Below are 19,198 nucleotides of genomic sequence, written 5' to 3' on the forward strand. Positions count from 1 at the left end.
TTTAGGGTTGTAGTTTAAATTGTCAGATTTATTTAAAAAAAATAGTACTGGCACATTATAATTATACACAATAAAGAGATTTGTACATATTTATATATGCACAAAATATAACAATATGATGTGTTAATTTCATTCCCCAGTACCTCCCCTTTCCCTCCATTCCTCCCTCCCCCTGGTTCCCTTCCTCCGTTTTGCTGTTTAAAATGTCAGAATTTAGTGCATGAGAAACTTATTTCAGATTACAAAAGATCTAAAGTCCAGGAGGTGGCAAAGCTAGTTACAAAGATATTAGCCCTCACAATAACAAAAAGGGAAGGGAAAAGAAAAAAGAAAAAACAAAAAAGAGGAAAGGAAGAGTTTTTTTTTTTTTTTTTTTCCAGCTTTTTGCAAAATACATAGTTCTATTGATCAAAAAAAAATTTCACTGCAGTTTTTCATTTTTCTAAATACCAGCAGGGTTACATATAGATAACCATAATAGAATAAATAAAAAAGATATACCTATCTGTGCAAATGTGTACATTTGCATTTGGATGCATGCAACATACACAGCATAGAGCATTAATTAATGTAACAATGGCTTCTGAGAGCCACTAGATGTCAGCATTGGATAATTTTTTGAAAAGACTTAAGACTTTATTTTTTTCCTGCGACAGACTTTCTGTTCAGCCATTTTCTCTGCATGTTAAAAAAGAGAGTGAGAAATTATATGTTGTTAAAATAATCATATCCCAGGTAAGAGGATCAGCAATTGGGTTGTTGTAATTATTTTTCCAATTTTGATTTAATGGTATGTTAAGCAGAAATATGTTTAAAAATATCTGTGTGTACAATGTGTATTATGCTTACATAAACATGTACATGTATATGTACACATACAATGCAAATTGCCAAGGTGTAAGAAGGAATTGCTTAAAACATATTTTGACCTCCTAAAGCCCTCAGCAAGTGCTTCCTTCCTCTTTGGCAGAGTATTTCATATGCTGCTTCATGGAAAAGAATAAAAGCATCTGAATTTTTCTTTCCTGTTTTTACTGTATTGTGAATTTAATCCTTCCTACCTTTTGTATGGATATTTTTGAGACTTCCAGATCTCTGCAGATCTATTATTTCTTTGAGGGCTAAAAGAGTTCTTTGTCCATCCTGTATGCAGGCTAAAATCAGTAAATTTATGAATGAATTAGTGTTTGAATTAATTCATCATAAGGAAATAATTTTTAAAGTCTTGTTGTTTAAGTTTGTCCATGAGTTTTGAAAAAGTTGTGCCATTACATTTCTTCAGTCTACGGATACTTAGTGTGTAATAACCAAGAAATTGCAGTTGTCTTTGCTCTAATATCAATCACTTTCCTTCAGTACCTGATTATGGAGAGAGAGAGAGAAAAAAAAGTTGATGGGGAGAGAGAGATTCAGTCTTCATTCCAATCATGATGTATACAATTAAATGAGACCTACCAATGCCTTCTGCCTACAGTTAACAACGAAATACACAGTCTATATGTGACTAAAGGGCATAGATGAAACCAGGGACTGTCACCATAAAGATCCTCAAGATTAGTTATGCAATTATTTCCTGTTGTGAACTGGCTACAGTTCGGGTACATTTATCTTTCAGGCCTTTAGTGTGAGATCATTCTTTCAATTCCAGTTCTAAAATAAGGCCTCTTCATTAAGGCCTCTTCATTACTCTGGGAAATTGTAACTACAGACTGAGACTGTAAAATCTATTCACTTAACAAAAATCTATTCATCTCAACTCTCTGAGGCACTGTGCCAGGTTCTGTGGGGGGATACAAAGATGTATTCAAAACAGTTCCTCTTCCAAGAGCTTAAAATGAATCATCCAAATAAATCACAACATTTTATAGACTTAATGTTCCATAATTTATTATTAGTATTTGAAACCCATATAGCACAATTAGTAATAGGACATTGAATCATATTGCAAAAATTCTTGCTGGTACATTTGACATACAGAGAAATCAAATCTTACCAGTTGACTTTTTTTTTTTTTTTTTTTTTTTTTTTTTAGATAAAGTAATTGAAATTCTTAGAAGAAACAGTTTGCTCCAGGCGATGGAGTGAGCTGAGATTATATAACCATTTTCACTAGTATGCTACTGGTATTCTTTTCTAACTCCTATAAAATCTTGATTGAAAATGATTTTTCAAACAATGGGTATGACAGTAAATGTGAATTCATAAGTATGTTTTCCTTCAACATCACTGTTAACATTGATAATGCCACAGGAAACCTCTGGGGCCAAGACAAGTTAATGGAGAAGAATTTATTTCAGTTTATCTTCGAAGAATATGTGTGATTTATTTCTTCTTTTACTTCAAATCTATTAAATTGAAACATTTCCCCATTTTTAGCTACTTTGTGTCTTGATCTATTGACTTTTTAGTAAATACATTAAAGAGAGATGATGAAGCAAGAGCTCAAATGTGTCCATATGCACCTGGACATTTTTTTCCCTCTTGTTGGTGAACGGGATGCTGACAGGAGCAGATCTGTCACTCAGGCAGAGGAAACAGATGGAGTGAGAATATTTCTATGTACAGACTGCTCTGAGGAGCTGTGCAGAGAACATATTCAACAGACATCTCATTCTCAATCTGTCTTCACATTGTATTTATGGTTTTGCAAAAATGTCTAGTTTCTTTAACTGGATATTGAGTTGAATTACCTCAAAAAGTTTCATCCTAATCAAACAATAGCTCTTTGTGCAACATGAGAAAAAAAATCACAGACTTCTAGGATTTGCTCATGAAAATCAAATAGCAGAATTTTGCAGCTTGAATTTTATTTTTAATTTTTGCATACTTTGGAGCATGATATTGAAAGCATGTTAGATAAGACTGGTAATATAATGGAAGTGTACATATATTATATATCCAATATTAATAAAATTTAGGCATAAAACTTATAGAAAAATAATCAGTTATAAATTTGAAGATAAGTAACAAGCTAACCAATAATTTACTGAGTTCAAATAACCAACTATTTTGAGCAGAAATTCATTTGAAAATGGAAGAGCCTGTGACAGTATTAATTTTACCCATGTGGTTCAAAAACTCTCAGAAAATGAGGAAGAGTGATATTTATAGGAAAATAGATGTATCTGTAGAAAAATAACACTGACGTGTATAAATACTATGGTTTCTCAAAGTACAAACATTTCAAAGAATTAGTTCAACTCACTGACCTCCAGTTTCATAATAGGGCCCCCACAGAAGTAGGGCACAGCAATTCACAGGAATAAATCTATCAATTTACCAAATGAAATGAGTGACTACCACAAATTCATATCATAGATGGGCTTTGCCAGAAAGCAAAATAAGGAAACAAAACAAAAATGATTTCCAAAGTGGCTGTATTACGCTTTTATAATTAGCACATAATGATCAAAGTCCTTTGTCTAAAGGAAAATGTAAGGAATGAGATCTACAAAGGAAAATACGAAATCATACCTGTCTTTGTTGTTGCTGTTCTGTTCCTTTTTGCCAGGTAATTGCCTCGTTTCTGACTGTGACAATGAGGAAGAATGGAGGAAAAGTAAGAGAGCATGTTGAACGGTGGTTATGGAATGATTTGCATCTCCCCCAAATTTATGTGTTGAAACCCTAGCCTCCCAAATGACCGTATTAGAGATAGACCATTAAGGAGGTGATTAAGGTTACATGAAGTCATAAAGATGGAACCCTAATTCTACAGCACTGGCATCTTTATCTGAAGAGGAAGAGACACCTGAGCTCTCTTTCTGCCACTGAGAATTCAACAAGAAGGGAACCATTTTCATAGCCAGGAAAAGAGCCCACACCAGAATCCCAATATGCTAACACACCCATTTCAACTTCCCGTCTCCAGAACTATGAGAAAGTAAATTTCTATGACCTAGTCTGTGGCATTATGTCAGCCGGAATAAACACAATGTATGTGTGTTGATATGATTTTGGTGGCTGTGGCCAAACGCCTGACAAGAACATCTTATGGAAGATTTTAGAGGTCTCAGTCCAACCAGTCCATGGTTGGCCTATTTTAGTGTTCCAACATCTGGTTTCTATCTTTCTTTGTTCCCATTCTTTCTTTATGTGCCCCTATTATTGTTCATGGTATGGTAGAAAATGATGGTGCAAAAAGCTACTCAGCTCATGACATCATCAGGAAGAAGGAGTGAGGGAGAATAGAGAAGGGAGAAGAGATAAATGAGAAAAGAGGAGACAGGACAAAGATATAGCCCCAAAGAACATGCCCTCAGTGACCTTATCCCTCCAGCCATACCCACCTGTCTAGTAGTTACCATCTAGTAGTTCAATCAAATTATTAATCCATCAAATGGATTAATCCATTCGTGAGGTTACAGCTTTCATGATCAATCATTGCATAAAAGCCCCAACTCTGAACCTTGATGCACCTGGCACCAAAATTTGAACACATATGAGTTTTGGGGAACATTCCCAATTGATATCATAACATTTTTCCCTTGGGCCCCAAAAGCTCGAGCGTAACCAAAACTGTATCTCAAGATGCAAAATGCATTCAGCCTGTCTCCAAGACTCCCCGTAGTCAACAGTTTCAGCACTGCTCAAGTCCAAGCCATCTCTGAGACTCAAGGGGAATATTGGTTATAAATTTTCTTTAAAAAACTACACGCTTCCAAGACACAACAGTACAGATTAGACATTTCCATTCCAAAAGGGAATAATAGGGGCACATAAAGAAAGAATGGGAACAAAGAAAGATAGAAACCAGATGTTGGAAGCCATGAATGAACTGTGGGCTTGTCTGAGCCATCTCTAAGCAGAGGTGAGCCCCTCAGAGAACTTTGTGTAATCTCACCGATCTAAGACCACTTCATTGCCTTGGCAAAGTCCTGCTCAAAGAGAATTCTGTGATACCACGGAATTTATGGGCTCAGACAGCCCTAGGTTCAAAGGCAACTCCCCAGAAGTAGAAAGAGATACCAGTGTGGTCCACTGGCCTTGTGGCGCCAGGAAGAATTACTGTGCAAGTGAGAAGTCCCCAATCAGGTCAGCTTCCACACAGCCTCTCCCTCCTTATTTACCTTGAAAGAGCCCCCTCCTCACAGTAAATTCCTTTGGTGCCTCACTATAAATGAAGCATTCACAGGCTTTTTCCTTTTGTTAGGATCAGACCCATCAGGTCTTTTCCACCCATAACAATAAGTTTCAGAACTCCATATCTGGCATCCAGGTCACTTGGTGATGGGATTTTGGCCCTGCCCCTACAGCCTTGCCAATTGCAGCCCACATGGCCTCTCTCTCTTGACCTGACTCTGCTGGCTTCCTCCAGTTTTCCTCAGCAGATGTTCCACATTCCTGGTATTTCTTAATTTCTGTGGTCTCCATTACGACTTCAGTTTCCTTTTTACTTCTTCATACATTGTCCTTCAGGGCCTTCCTGTAGGAATTCCAACCCTAATACACATTCCCTGACTTCCCAGGCCTTCCTTTGAAATCTCAGTGGAAATATCCATGTTCCTATTCCTCCAGCAGTTTGCATTCTGGCAAAATCAGGACAGGTCTATCACTAGCTCAGTAATAGCTGGATATTTTGGTGGGGATTGCATTGAATCTGTATATTGCTTTTGGTAGTATGACCATTTTAACATTTATTCTGCTTATCCATGTACATGGGAGGTCTTTCTACCTTTCTGTGTCATCTTCAATTTCTTTCTTCAATGTTCTGTTGTTTTCATTGTAGAGGTTTTTCACCTCCTAGGTAAGATTTATTTCAAAATTTCTTTTAGGCTATTTCAAATTGAATTCTTTTCCCAATTTTTTTCTCAGAAGATCTGTTATTGGTATATAGGAAAGTTACAGATTTTTTGTAGATTTTGTAGCCCACTACTTTGCTGAATTTGCTTATTAGTTCTAGCAGTCTTTTGGTAGAGATTTTGGAACTTCTAAGTATAGGATCATATCTGCAAACAGTGATCATTTGACTTCTCCCTTCCCTACTTTTATCACTTTTATTTCCTTCTCCTACCTAATTGCTCAACTATATTGAATAGGAGTGGCAAATGTGGACATACTTGTCTTGTTCCAAATTTTCAAGGAAATGCTTCCAGATATTTTTTTTTTTTTCCCCATTTACTGAAATGCTGGTTTGGAGTTTGTCATGTATAAACTTTATGATATTAATGTAATGTCCTTCACTCCCTAGTTTCTTCAGTTTTTTTATCATGAATGAGTGCTGAATTTTGTTGAAGATTTTCTCTTCATCTATTGAGATGATTATGTGATTTTTTTCTTAATTCTATTTAAGTGATGAATTACATTCCAGTTTTCATATATTAAGTCATCCTTGAATTCATGGGCTAAACCTGACTTCATCATGATGTATAATCTTAATTTATTGTTAAAAATTATTTACTAATATTTTATTAAGGATTTTTGCATCTATCACTGATAGATGTAGTTTCTTTCCTTGATGTGTCCTAATCTGGTTTTGGTATGAGGCTGATATTGGCTTCATGGAATGAATTTGGAAGTCTTCTATTCCAATTGTTAAATAATTTGACAAGCACTGTCATTAGTTCTTCTTTAAATGTCCAGTAGAATTCACCTAAGAATCCCTCTGATTCTTGGTTTTTCTTTTTTGGAAGGCTTTTATTACTACTTATATTTCACTGTTAAAACAAAGTCTTTTAAAGGAGATTTCTCCTTTACAAAATTGAGCCTGCAGTGTCTAGGATCTGGCCAGTTCCTGATATGCCTTCAAGGCATCTCTTGTATTGTCTGGGTGCAAACTACTTAGATTCTCTTTAGTGGAAGCATAATCTCTTTAGTAATTACACTTTCTTTGGTTGCAATTTTTTATACACTTTATTGGTCTAACTGCAATTTATTTTCAAATCCTTCTGCTCTGATTTTTGCTCCCAATTCTCACATTAAACCTGGATAAAATTAGGAAGCAATATTTGTGCCACTGCCTGAATGTTGTGCTGCCTTGAAATTTCCTCCACGAAATCGATTAGTCCATCACTTTTAAATTCAGTCTGAGAAAATTTTAAGACAGGGACAAAATGTAGACAAGTTCTTTGCCAGAATGTAACATGCATGGCCTCTAATACAATTCCCAATAGATTTCTCATTTTCACCTGGAACTTCTTGAGCACAGTCTTTTCTGTCCACATTCGGCATTGTGATCTGAGTTCCCACCAGAATCATCTACTAAACTCTACCAATAACATTGAAGGTTTTCATCTTGCATCTCTAAACTGAACTAAACTTCTCCCTTATATCTGTTCCAAAGTTTTGTGAACCACGTGGTCATGTGTGGTCATAGTAATAACCTCATATCTAAGTTTCCATTTCTGTTTTAGTTTTTCATGACTGTGAACAAATATGTGACCAAAACAACTTAGAACAGGACAGATTTACATTGGCTCATGATATCAGAGGTTTCAACACATAGTCAGCTGACTCTGCTGCTCTGGGCCTGAGGTAAGACTACATGTTGGTGGCAGGGTATGGTGAAGAAGAGCTACTCAGTTTAAGGAAGTCATGAAGGAGAAAGAAAAGCAAGGGACAAGACGTAGTCCCCATGTGCATGCCCCCAGTGACCTACTTACATCAGCCAAATTCACCTTCCTACAGTTACTATGCAGTAGTCCATTCAAATTATTGATCCATCAAATGGATTAATCCACTAATGATGTCATAGTTGCAGAATCCAATTATTGCCTAAAATTCTCAACTCTGAACCTTGCTACACTGGGGGTCATTCCTTGAACACGTGAGTTTTTAGGGATACTCCAGATCCAAATCATAAGAGTACATCTGCCCAGAATCTGTGGATGTGATCTTATTTTAAAATAAAGTCTTGACGAATATAATTAAGAATCTCAACAAGAGATCATCCTGGATTATATTGTGATCTAAGTCTAGTAGCAAGTATTCTTAGGAAAAATAGAAGACACAGGAGTTGGTAATGGAAGACAGAGACTTCAGTAATGCTTGTGCAAACCAAGGAACACCAGAAGCTACCAGAGACAAATGCAAATTAATTTTCTGTCAGGGTCTCCAAAAGTAACTCTGCTGATACCTTGCATTAAGACTTCTAGCCTCCAAAACTATGACAGAATAAATTTCTGTTGTTTTAAACCACCAAGTTTGGAGCAACATGTTACATCAGCCATAGGAAACTAATACATTTAATTACCCATTCTATAAACAATCCATCAACTAGGTTTTACTGTACATATTTCTGAATAAAAACTTGTGAACAATGACTGAAGTAGGAATCAATGAAAGATTTTGGTATTCTTTATAATCAATTACTATTCTGTCTCTGGTCCTACAAATAATAATTTGATTCTGTCACTATAGAATTTCTTCTGAATGGGATCATGGAGTATGGAGTTTTTGTGATTAGCTTCTTTCACTTATATAATGTTTTTCAGATTCATCCATGTTATTGCATATATTAGGAATTTGTTATTTAAAATACAAAGTAGTATTCCATTGCATGAATATGCCATAGTAACTTCTCCATTCAGCAGTTAATGGGCATATTTTTTATTTCCAATTTGGGGCCATAATGAAAAAATGTTAGCAGTCATGTTAACATATTTGTGTACAAATTTTTTCATTTTGTCTTTTTCCAGAGTTTTTATAGTTTTAATTTCTACACTTAAATGCATGATGTTTTGTTTTATTTTGTTTTGTTTTTGTACTAGGGATTAAACCCAGGGGCGCTTAACCACTGTGCCACATCCCCAGTCCCATTTTTGTATCTTATTTACTTATTTACTTATTTTTGTATCTTGTTGAGTTGTTTAGGGCTTCACTAAGTTGCCTAGGTTGGCTTTTCCCCTTTTTCTATTTTTTAAGCATGAATGATGTACTGGTATTTGTAGTTGTCAAATTTCTCCTCAGAAGATAGAGTCCTTTCATTACAGCCAAAAGAGAATTTGTAGCAAACATGTATTTAAAAGGAATGTGCCATACTGTATGTTTTAACATATTCCAGGGATTAAAACCATTTAAGTCATCAAGTATTTGTTTCAGAAGTAATGCAGAATCCCCAGGATCATTCTGACTTTCTTGAATGTCCTGGATATGATGATGTAACTCCAGAAGGTCCAGACGATCATTATTTCTCTACCAAATGCCCATTAGATGATTTTTTTAAAATTTATTTTTATTGTAAACAAATGGGATACATGTTGTTTCTGTTTGTACATGGAGTAACAGCATACCATTTGCACAATCATACATTTACATAGGGTAATGATGTTTGACTTATTCTATTTTCCTTCCCCCCCACCCCTCCCACCCCTCTTTTCCCTCTATACAGTCCCTCCTTCCTCCATTCTTGCCCCCCTCCCACCCCCTATTATATGTCATCATCCACTTATCAGTGAAAACATTCATCCTTTGGTTTTTTGAGATTGGCTTATTTCACTTAGCATGATATTCTCCAATTTCATCCATTTGCCTGCAAATGCCATAATTTTATTATTCTTTATAGCTGAGTAATATTCCCTTGTGTGTGTGTGTGTGTGTGTATATATAATATATATATATATATATATATAACAGTTTCTTTATCCATTCATCAATTGAAGGACATCTAGGTTGGTTCCACAATCTGGCTATTTTGAACTGAGCAGCTATGAACATTGATGTGGCTGTATCTCTGTAGTATGCTGATTTTAAGTCCGTTGGGTATAGGCCGAGGAGTAGGATAGCTGGGTCAAATGGTGTTTCCATTCCAAGCTTTCTGAGGAATCTCCACACTGATTTCCAGAGTGGCTGCACTAATTTGCAGCCCCACCAGCAATGTATGAGTGTACCTTTTTCCCCACATCCTCTCCAACACCTATTGTTGCTTTTATTCTTGATAATCGCCATTCTAATTGGGGTGAGATGGAATCTTAGTGTAGTTTTGATTTGCATTTCTCTTATTACTAAAGATGGTGAACATTTTTTCATAAGTTTGCTGATTGCTTGTGGATCTTCATCTGTGAAGCGTCTGTTCATACCCTTAGCCCATTTGTTGATTGGGTTATTCGTATTCTTGGTGTAGAGTTTTTTGAGTTCTTTATATATTCTGGAAATTAGTGCTCTATCTGAAGTATGAGTGGCAAAGATATTCTCCCACTCTGTAGGCTCTCTCTTCACATTACTGATAGTTTCCTTTGCTGAGAGAAAGATTTTTAGTTTGAATCTATCCCAGTTATTGATTCTTGCCTTTATTTCTTGTGCTATGGGAGTCCTGTTAAGGAGGTCTGATCCTAAGCCAACAAGTTGAAGACTTGGACCTACTTTTTCTTCTATAAGATGCAGGGTCTCTGATCTGATTCCAAGGTCCTTGATCCATTGTGAGTTGATTTTTGTGCAGGGTGAGAGATAGGGATTTAGTTTCATTCTGTTGCATATGGATTTCCAGTTTTCCCAGCACCATTTGTTGAAGAGGCTATCTTTTCTCCATTGCATATTTTTGGCACATTTGTCTAGTATGAGAAAATTGTATTTATTTGGGTTTGTGTCCGTGTCCTCTATTCTGTACCATTGATCTACCTGTCTATTTTGGTGCCAATACCATGCCGTTTTTGTTACTATTGCTTTGTAGTAGAGTTGAAGTTCTGGTATTGCGATACCCCCTGCTTCATTCTTCCTGCTAAGGATTGCTTTAGCTATTCTGGGTTTCTTATTCTTCCAGATGAATTTCATGATTGCTTGCTCTATTTCTGTAAGGTATGTCATTGGGATTTTAATTGGAATTGCATTGAATCTGTATAGCACTTTAGGTAGTATGGCCATTTTGACAATATTAATTCTGCCTATCCAAGAATATGGGAGATCTTTCCATCTTCTAATTTCCATTAGATGATTTTTAACTTTCTCCCAATCACATTGAGAAATGTTATACTTTGCTTTTGTAACCCAAGCATATTTGTAGTTAGTATGGCAGGGAAGCCTCTGTCTGAATTTAAGAGCAACAAATTCATTTCCAATGTTAATGACTGTAGTTTCCAAGGCATTTCATTTAGCCTCTAATTTGTCATCAATATCTGCCTGGTTTTGTAGGACTTTGGAAGCATTTTGAGCCAAATCATTAAGAAAGTGAACATTTTGAATGCTTTGGACAAAGCTATAGTGGAAGTCATGGCAGAGACCAAAACAGATATCAAAGTGACTATTCCAAATACAATAAAACCAGTAGTAAGCAGGTGTCTTTCTAACTGGACATGAATCTGTTGTATGACTTGAACTCCAGTATCAGAATACCAAGGTTCTGAAATATTAGCTGGAGTCATAATAAAGAGGTTGATGTAACACAAGTACTCCTTGTCTTCTATTAGACCTTGTCATGCAATTAGTCAGATGGCAGCTTTGATAAGTCACATAATACATTTTGCTGTCCTGTTTACTTTTATATCATCAAAATCAAAACATAGGGAGATTTTTACACATGCCCAGAGGGTATAATAGGGAGTCACTTTACAGCTTTTGTCCACAAGATCAGGTAGGGGGCCACTGATAAAATTAATGAAATCTAGGGTGGCTATTAAATGCCACAGATCTCTTTGTATGCCACCAGCACTGAAGATCAGAACCTTACTTATAAATCCTCCAGGAGTCATGTATTTTTGATGTGGAGACCCGTTATCAACTCTGTGAACCAATACAAAATACATCCATTACCAACATAGACAATATGCCATATGAGCCAAATGTTGTCCCACTCCACCCATTTAGAAAAGGCACCCAATTTCTTTCTTTTTTTTTTTTTTATTATTGTATACAAATGAGATACACGTCGTTTCTCTATTTGTACATAGAGTCAAGGCATACCATTTGTGTAATCATACATTTACATAGGGCAATGATGTTTGATTATTTTTTTTCCCAATTTCATAGTAGTATGGATTAGGATGTTCCATAGTTATGTCATTGGCAAGTCCTATTTTTTATAACTGTCTGGATATACTTTGTTTTGTCTCAAGGGCCAACAACTTTGGCTAACTTAATTCCCCCATCTGCTGCTATCTTTTCCCCTGAGACCACTTTTAAATAGCCAGTATTTTCACTGTGGCACCAACAACTAGGTAGACTACCACTATATCCAGTATAATTGAATCCAGTTGAATAAATACAGGTAATATGTTTATCTGAAAAGCTTCCCATAATGTGTGTATCATCAGTAAGTACTGGAATGGATTCTTAAGTCCACACTGCTGGATGTACTGAAGGTGAATCTGGGAATTAAGTCCAATAAGTTTCCTCATGAATGCTACTTACCTGATAGTTCAATAAAGCCAGCATAGCCACAAACATGATGGCTGGAGATTTAATGCCTCACTGCTGATTGACCATCTGCTTAGCCTGATAGGTCAGGTTCTTTATTTGGTACCATGTTGGCAATTTGGTATTCTAGGTCCGTCAAGTCCTCTTCCACTTCTACTTCCCTAACATCTTGCTCCTGGTGGATGTTGGGATCAACACATGTGAGCTTTAGTCATTTGAACTTAGGCTTGAGATGCTTCATGGTGATGATGAATAGTGCATTTCAGTACCCAGATAGGATAAGCTGCACTTTCTGGAAAGATACAAGCAAGACTTCTACCTCACATTTATCACTGGATCTGGTCCATTCCGTTGTCCTGTTTGTAAGTCTTTCCACCAGACTAGGCCTGTCCAGCCTACTGCCATGGGAGCCACGTGTCACTCAACTGTAGTGTGATTCTCGGCTTCACAATTTAAAAAATTTGAAACAAAGAGAGCATTATTCAAACAATTTTCTGGGGTTCTATAATCTTCCTCTTTGTGTTTTTGTAGTTGTAACTTAAAAGACAAGTGAGTCCACTCTACAGTGGCTACTTTAATTCCCCCATCTGCTGCTATCTTATCCCCTGAGATCACTTATAAATAGCCAGTATTTTCACTGTGGCACCAACAACTAGGTAGATTACCACTATATCCAATATAATTGAATCCAGTTGAATAAATACAGGTAAAATGTTTATCTGAAAAGCCTCCCATAATTGTGATATCAATAAGATATTGACCACCAAATTGTTGAAAAGAAGAACTTGTGTAAGCAGGAGCAACAAGATCAAGGGTGATAGGAGATTAAAACACACACACACACACACACACACACACACACACACACACAGCTACAGAGAGAAAGCTGGGATCAGATGGAACACTGCACTCTGATTGAGAAACAGTGACACAGAGCAGTTCAGCAACTTTATTATATGCGGTCTCATAATCAGGAAATTAAAAAAATATAGAGACATTATTCTTTGTGCACAGGGCTAGAAACATTCTTGCAACCATTTCACTGTTGCAATAGTAGGAGCTTCCTGTTGTACCCAGGAAGCCCATTGTCCATTTTTACTGAACAGGCAGGCTTAGAAGTCACAGCACTGGTGAAACATTGTAGTTATCTTGCTATGTTCAGAATCCTTCTTCCTTTGAGAGTCAGTGCCTGTGATTCAAGGTTTAAATTGATATCTCTGAACATTTGCCCAGAGGGACCAAGGGCCATCATTTCCATAGCATTAACACTGTACCTTTGCACAGGAGAATGCCAATCACCTTGATTCAATCACCTTGATTCACACCAATACCTGCCATAGGCTTTGAACTCATGATCCTCCTGCCTCAGTTTCTCAAGCTTCTGGGATTACAAGTGTGCACCACCACACCTGGTGTAGGGCCTAATACAAGTTTAATTAATTGGGAAAACTTTAGGATATGTGTGAAGTAAGAGTCAAGGTTTTTTAATTTTAAATTTTTAAATATTTTTTGCATAGGATAGCCAATTATAATAAGAAATTAATTCAGATTATTCTTTCCTTCATGAGTTGCATTAACATCTTTGTCAAAATCAATTAATGTATAAATAATGATGTGTAATGACTTTTTATTGTTTCATTTAGGTACACCCTAGAAACTGTACTATCCTAAATAAGTCAGGAAATCAAGTAGTGTAAGATCTTCATTCATTTTTGTACTTTCATAAAGGTCAAAAGTCATTTGATGTTTAATTTAAATTTTAGAGTCAACATATCGCTTTCAAAGAAAAAAGTGTTAAGATATTGAGTAAGATTGCATTTCATTTACAAATCAGTTTATGGAGGTTGATATTTAAGAATATTGAATCTTCCTAACCATGAAGATGTAACTCTATTTACATTTTAAAAAATATCTTTCAGCAATCTTTGTAATTTTCTATGTAGACACTTTGATTCATTTTTAAAGTTTATACCTAGTATTATTAGTTTTTTATGCTACCATATATTTTACTTCAATTTCTTATTGTTTATTTCTTATTTGATTTATATATATATATATCCATTTTTTATATTAACCTTGTATCTTATAATCTTACTAAATATAATTATTGATTCCATTGGCTTATGGGATATTCAATTTTATCTGCCAATTTGACTGGGTCAAAAATGTAACCAGAGATTTCATCAAATATTCTTCTAGATATTTCTGTAAGGGTGTTTCTAGATGAAAAACATTTAAATAAGTAGATGGAGTAAAGATTATTCCTAATGTATGATGAACTCATACAAACATAGGCTTGAATAGGACAAAAATGATGACACATTTCCCCATAAAGAGATAATGCTTCCTGCCTATTACTGAAGGCCTTCCTGCTGGAATACTGCTATGGTTTAGATATGAGGTATTCCATGAAAGCTCATGTGAGACAATGCAAAAAGATTCAGAGGTGGAATGATTATGAGAGTCTAACCCAATCAGTGGGTTATCCACTGATATGTGTTAAGTGGGTAGTTACTGTAGCAAGGTAGGGTGTTATTGGAGGAGGTATGTGCTGAGGGTTCCTATATTGCCTGTGGTGAGCAGAACTTTCTGTCTGCTTGCTGGTGGCCATGTCCTGAGTGCTTTCCTCTGCCATGTTATTCTACCATGATGTTCTGTCTCATCTCAGGCCCAGAGCAATGGACATTTATGGTCTGAAAACTCTGAAACCATGAGGCCTAAGTAAACTTTTCCTCCTCTAATTGTTCTTATCAGATCTTTTGGTTATAGCAATGAAAAACTGACTAAAATGGGTTTTGACTTTTTTTCCGCCTTCAGACTTGAACTAAAACAGTGTCTGTTCCCGGGTCTTGAGTTTGCTGGCATTTGGTCAAAGTACAATACCATTGGCTTTCCTGGTTCTAGGGCATTCAGACTCAGGTTGGAACTAAGCCATGAACTCTGGCTCTCTAGCTTGATGACTAACTCTGTAGATCTTGGGCATTGCTAGATTCATAACTCTATGAAACAATTTCTCATGATAATTTTTTCACCTATTATATATACACACATCCTAATGATACAGTTTTTCTGGAGAGCCTTGATTAAGAAAGCTCACTTGTAAATTCTTAAGAATTTCATACATTGGCAATGATAAAGAATATCTACCCCTAAAGTTACAGTTAATATCATAATTTGTGGTGATAAAAGCAAAACTTTTCTTGTGAGATTAAAAAAAGACAAACCTTTCATTAAAGATATAAATGGATTAGGAAGGAGGAAGTGAAAGTCTTTATTTGCAGATTATATGATTATCTATGTAGAAAATCCTAAAGAAAAAAAAAACCTTTTGAAACTAATAAGCTATAATAGTAATGGGTAGGTTATTACCAAAATGTCAATTGCTTTTCTATACACTAACAATGGACAAGTGGATTATGAAATTTAAAATATGATACCATTTATATTCTCGCCCTCTGAAATAAAATTCTTAGGTATAAATCATCTAACAAAATATGTCCAAGATCTATATGAGATCTACATGAAGAAAACTACAAAATTCTGATGAATAAAATCAAACTAAATATAGATATTACATGTTTATGAATAGAAATCTCATTATCACCAAGATACTAGTTCATCCAAATTTATTTATGGATTCACTGCTATCTCAGTCAAAATCCTAGAAAGTTATTTTGTGTAAATCTACAAAATAATTTCAAAGCTTAAATGAAAAAGAATAAGACTCAGAATAGCCAACAGAATATTAAAGAGAAACAAAGTTAAACTAGAATTACCTTGCTATGACTTACTATAAATTTATAGTAATCAATTAAATCAGGGGAACAGAATAGAGAGATCAGAAATAGACTCACATAAATATGGTCTACTTGTCTTTCACAAAGGAACACAAGCAATACAATGGAGAAAAGTAAGACCTTCCAATTAATGGTGCTGGAAAAACTAGACATGAATATGCAAAAAAGAGAGGAGAGAGAGAGAGCTTACACCCTTCACCAAAGATTATCTCAAAAAGATTAGTGACCTAAATATAAAATACAAACTATAAACTACTGAATGAAAACATGAGATAAAACCTAGGTAGCCTCAAACTTGATGGTAACTTTTTAGTACAACATGAAGGACACATTTCATGGAAGATAGAATGGATAGCTGAACTTCATTAGAATAAAAAAATTCTGCTCTGAAAAAGACACTGTCAATAAACAAAAGATAAATCAAATACCAGGATGCAATAGACATCTGATAAAGGATTATTAATCAAAATTTAAAAAGAGGCACTACCCCTGGGTTCCCTCCCGGGTCCGCAGTAGAAACACTGCCCTCTCCCTTCTTGACCCCTAGCCCTTTCTTCACTCCCACCCTCCCTTCCACTGCCTTTGCTTCAGGCCCCGCCGCTCCCGGAGGAGCTCCTGGAACAGTGATGGGGTCTCGGGCCTCCACGTTACTGCGGGAGGAAGAGCTCAAGGAGATCAAGAAGAAGACCGGCTTTTCCCACAGTCAGATCACTCGTTTCTACAGCCGGTTCACCAGCCTGGACAAAGGACAGAATGGGACTCTCAGCCGGAAGATTTCCTGAGGATTCCAGAACTTGCCATCAACCCACTGGGGGACTGGAATCATTAATGCCTTCTTTCAGAGGGAGAAAACCAGGTAAACTTCCGTGGATTCATGAGAACTTTGGCTCATTTCTGACCCATTGAGGATAATGAAAAGAGCAAAGATGTGAATGGACCAGAACCACTCAACAGCCGAAGCAACAAACTGCGCTTTGCTTTTCGACTGTATGATTTGGATAAAGATGACAAGATCTCCCGTGATGAGCTGGTACAGGTGCTGCGCATGATGGTTGGAATGAATATCTCAGATGAGCAGCTGGGCAGCCTTGCAGACAGGACCATCCGTGAGGCTGACCAGGATGGGGATAGTGGTATATCTTTCACAGAATTTGTTAAGGTTTTGGAGAAGGTGGATGTAGAACAGAAAATGAGCATCCAATTTCTTCACTACAGGACATACCAAACTGTTCCTTGCTTTCTAGTATTTAAGAACTGGAACTTAAGAGTCCTCCTGTCCACCAACCCCACCTCCACCCCATCATTACCCTTCTCCTAAAATACTACTGCTGTTGCATGACAACCCCAAATATGTTCTGTCTACACAAACCTGCCTTTGGTGTATAAACAGGACATTGCAGAATGGTACACCCAGTCTATTTTCTGTTCAGTATCCATCCATCAGTCCTCCATTTATAAATACCATGTTCCCCTGTTCTGCTGCTCAATGCCACACATTCATCCAGTTTGAGAAAGAGATGGAATCATGCCAAGAACCAGCCAGCAAAGCTCTCACTGGATGTAGACTGTACCATGCTGCCTTCCCTCCAGCGAGGCTTTAGTATGCTCCTGCTTTCTTCATATCTGTCCTTTGCTTCTTGCTTCCCTGTCACTCAGCTTACCTTAGCTTACCTTACTTAGTCTTTCAGCCTCCCCGCTTTTTATTGAACCTCAAAATTCCCTGTGTTCTACTTGATACCCCAAACTATGCCTGTTAAATGTATTTCTGACTTGGCAGGATATTTCAGTGGTCTGGCAGTTTTTATCTACCTTCGCTCTTAAATGGGTTCCCAGGATGTTACCTTTCCAGGAGCTTTTTGGTAACCAACACTTCTCTTGGAAGAATGTGACCCTCTCTTGGTCCTCTGTACTACTCTGTCATAAAAGGGCTTCTAGGTGGAGATATCCTTCTCGGAAACTGGACTTGGTGAAAAGTGTAGAGCCACCTGAGCTGGGTGGCTTGCCTGGGTTGCTCTACCTCTGCCCTCTGACACTCATCTTATGTACCTACATGGCTTCTCCTGAGAGTGCAGTGTTGACTGTTCAGAAAATAGTCAAATGCCTACAGATCTGCTTAGCTTTGGGATACTGTCAGTACCAGAATAACTGTTCTTGACAGCATGCTTGTGGAAACTTTCATGACTTTTTGAACAAGACTGCTGTTTTGAAACCTGCTACATTTACACTCTGCAGCATGATTTATGTCTCATTGTTAGTGCACTGGAATGTTTTTCATTTCACATTTCCAACTGGAGAGACTAGTATTATGGAAGTGCCTAACTTATCTGAGTCCAAAAGAATTAAAGACTGTCCTCAGTATCAGTTTTACACAAAATTATGAATTTTACACTTGGCAAATGTTGATGCTAGAAGCCATAGTCAGCCCCTAATATAGATCCAAAGCATTGAATGTATAGTGTCATTAGCTGCCTGGTTACAATACCTTCCTAGCTCCTTGTATAGGCCACTGCTAATCCCTTAGAAACAAGGGATCTGGCACTGGTAAGACAATGTAAGGTGGCATTACAGACCTTTGAGTAAGCAATGGTTCTGCCAAAGTCAGCTTCATTAGACTTCATTGAATCTGGCCATTACTATCCTATGTCTGTGAGTCTTCATTTATTTGCTGCCCTTGGCTGATTTTTCTCTGATTCATTGCTTGCTTGCTTGTTTCTTTGCTTCAGAAGACTATTCAAGATGTGTGAACAAGTCTTTAGGAAGGGACTTGCTAAAAAATACCACTACAAAGGAATGGATAAATGTGGGGAACAGGGGAGTGACCAGGCAGGATGGCTTAAGTATAAGTGAATGAGAAATTCTTTATTAAGTATCGTTTTTTGTGATCAAGCGATATAATATAGGAATTGTATAAAAGAATTGTCTGATACTGATCTCTAGAGAGGTACTGACTTCAAAGTCTCCTTGATTTTCATTTTTAAAAAAAGTTCTTAAAATTATGGCTTCCCCCCTCCTTTGGCTGTATAGTGAACTTCTAATCCACAGTTGTGCCTTATTGTCCCATTACAGTTGTATTCTTCAATCCATCAATAAATACTTGTGGTTAAAAAAAAATTAAA

At 36.6% G+C, this 19,198-nt stretch overlaps 1 protein-coding gene and 1 pseudogene across 1 annotated transcript in view; both read left to right on the forward strand.

Moving 5' to 3' along the window:
• Positions 1-16,709, forward strand: part of LOC124982670 (disintegrin and metalloproteinase domain-containing protein 21-like) — a 143,350-nt gene extending 126,641 nt beyond the window's left edge. Inside the window, exon 2 of the mRNA XM_047549651.1 lies at positions 16,630-16,709. Within this exon, the coding sequence (XP_047405607.1) occupies positions 16,630-16,709 (80 nt within the window). The remainder of the gene's footprint in view (positions 1-16,629) is intronic.
• LOC124982671 (calcineurin B homologous protein 1-like) lies at positions 16,709-17,400 on the forward strand (annotated as a pseudogene).
• The last annotated feature ends 1,798 nt before the right edge of the window (positions 17,401-19,198 follow it).

Source organism: Sciurus carolinensis, chromosome 4, assembly GCF_902686445.1.
Source record: "Sciurus carolinensis chromosome 4, mSciCar1.2, whole genome shotgun sequence".
Classification (NCBI taxonomy): domain Eukaryota; kingdom Metazoa; phylum Chordata; class Mammalia; order Rodentia; family Sciuridae; genus Sciurus; species Sciurus carolinensis.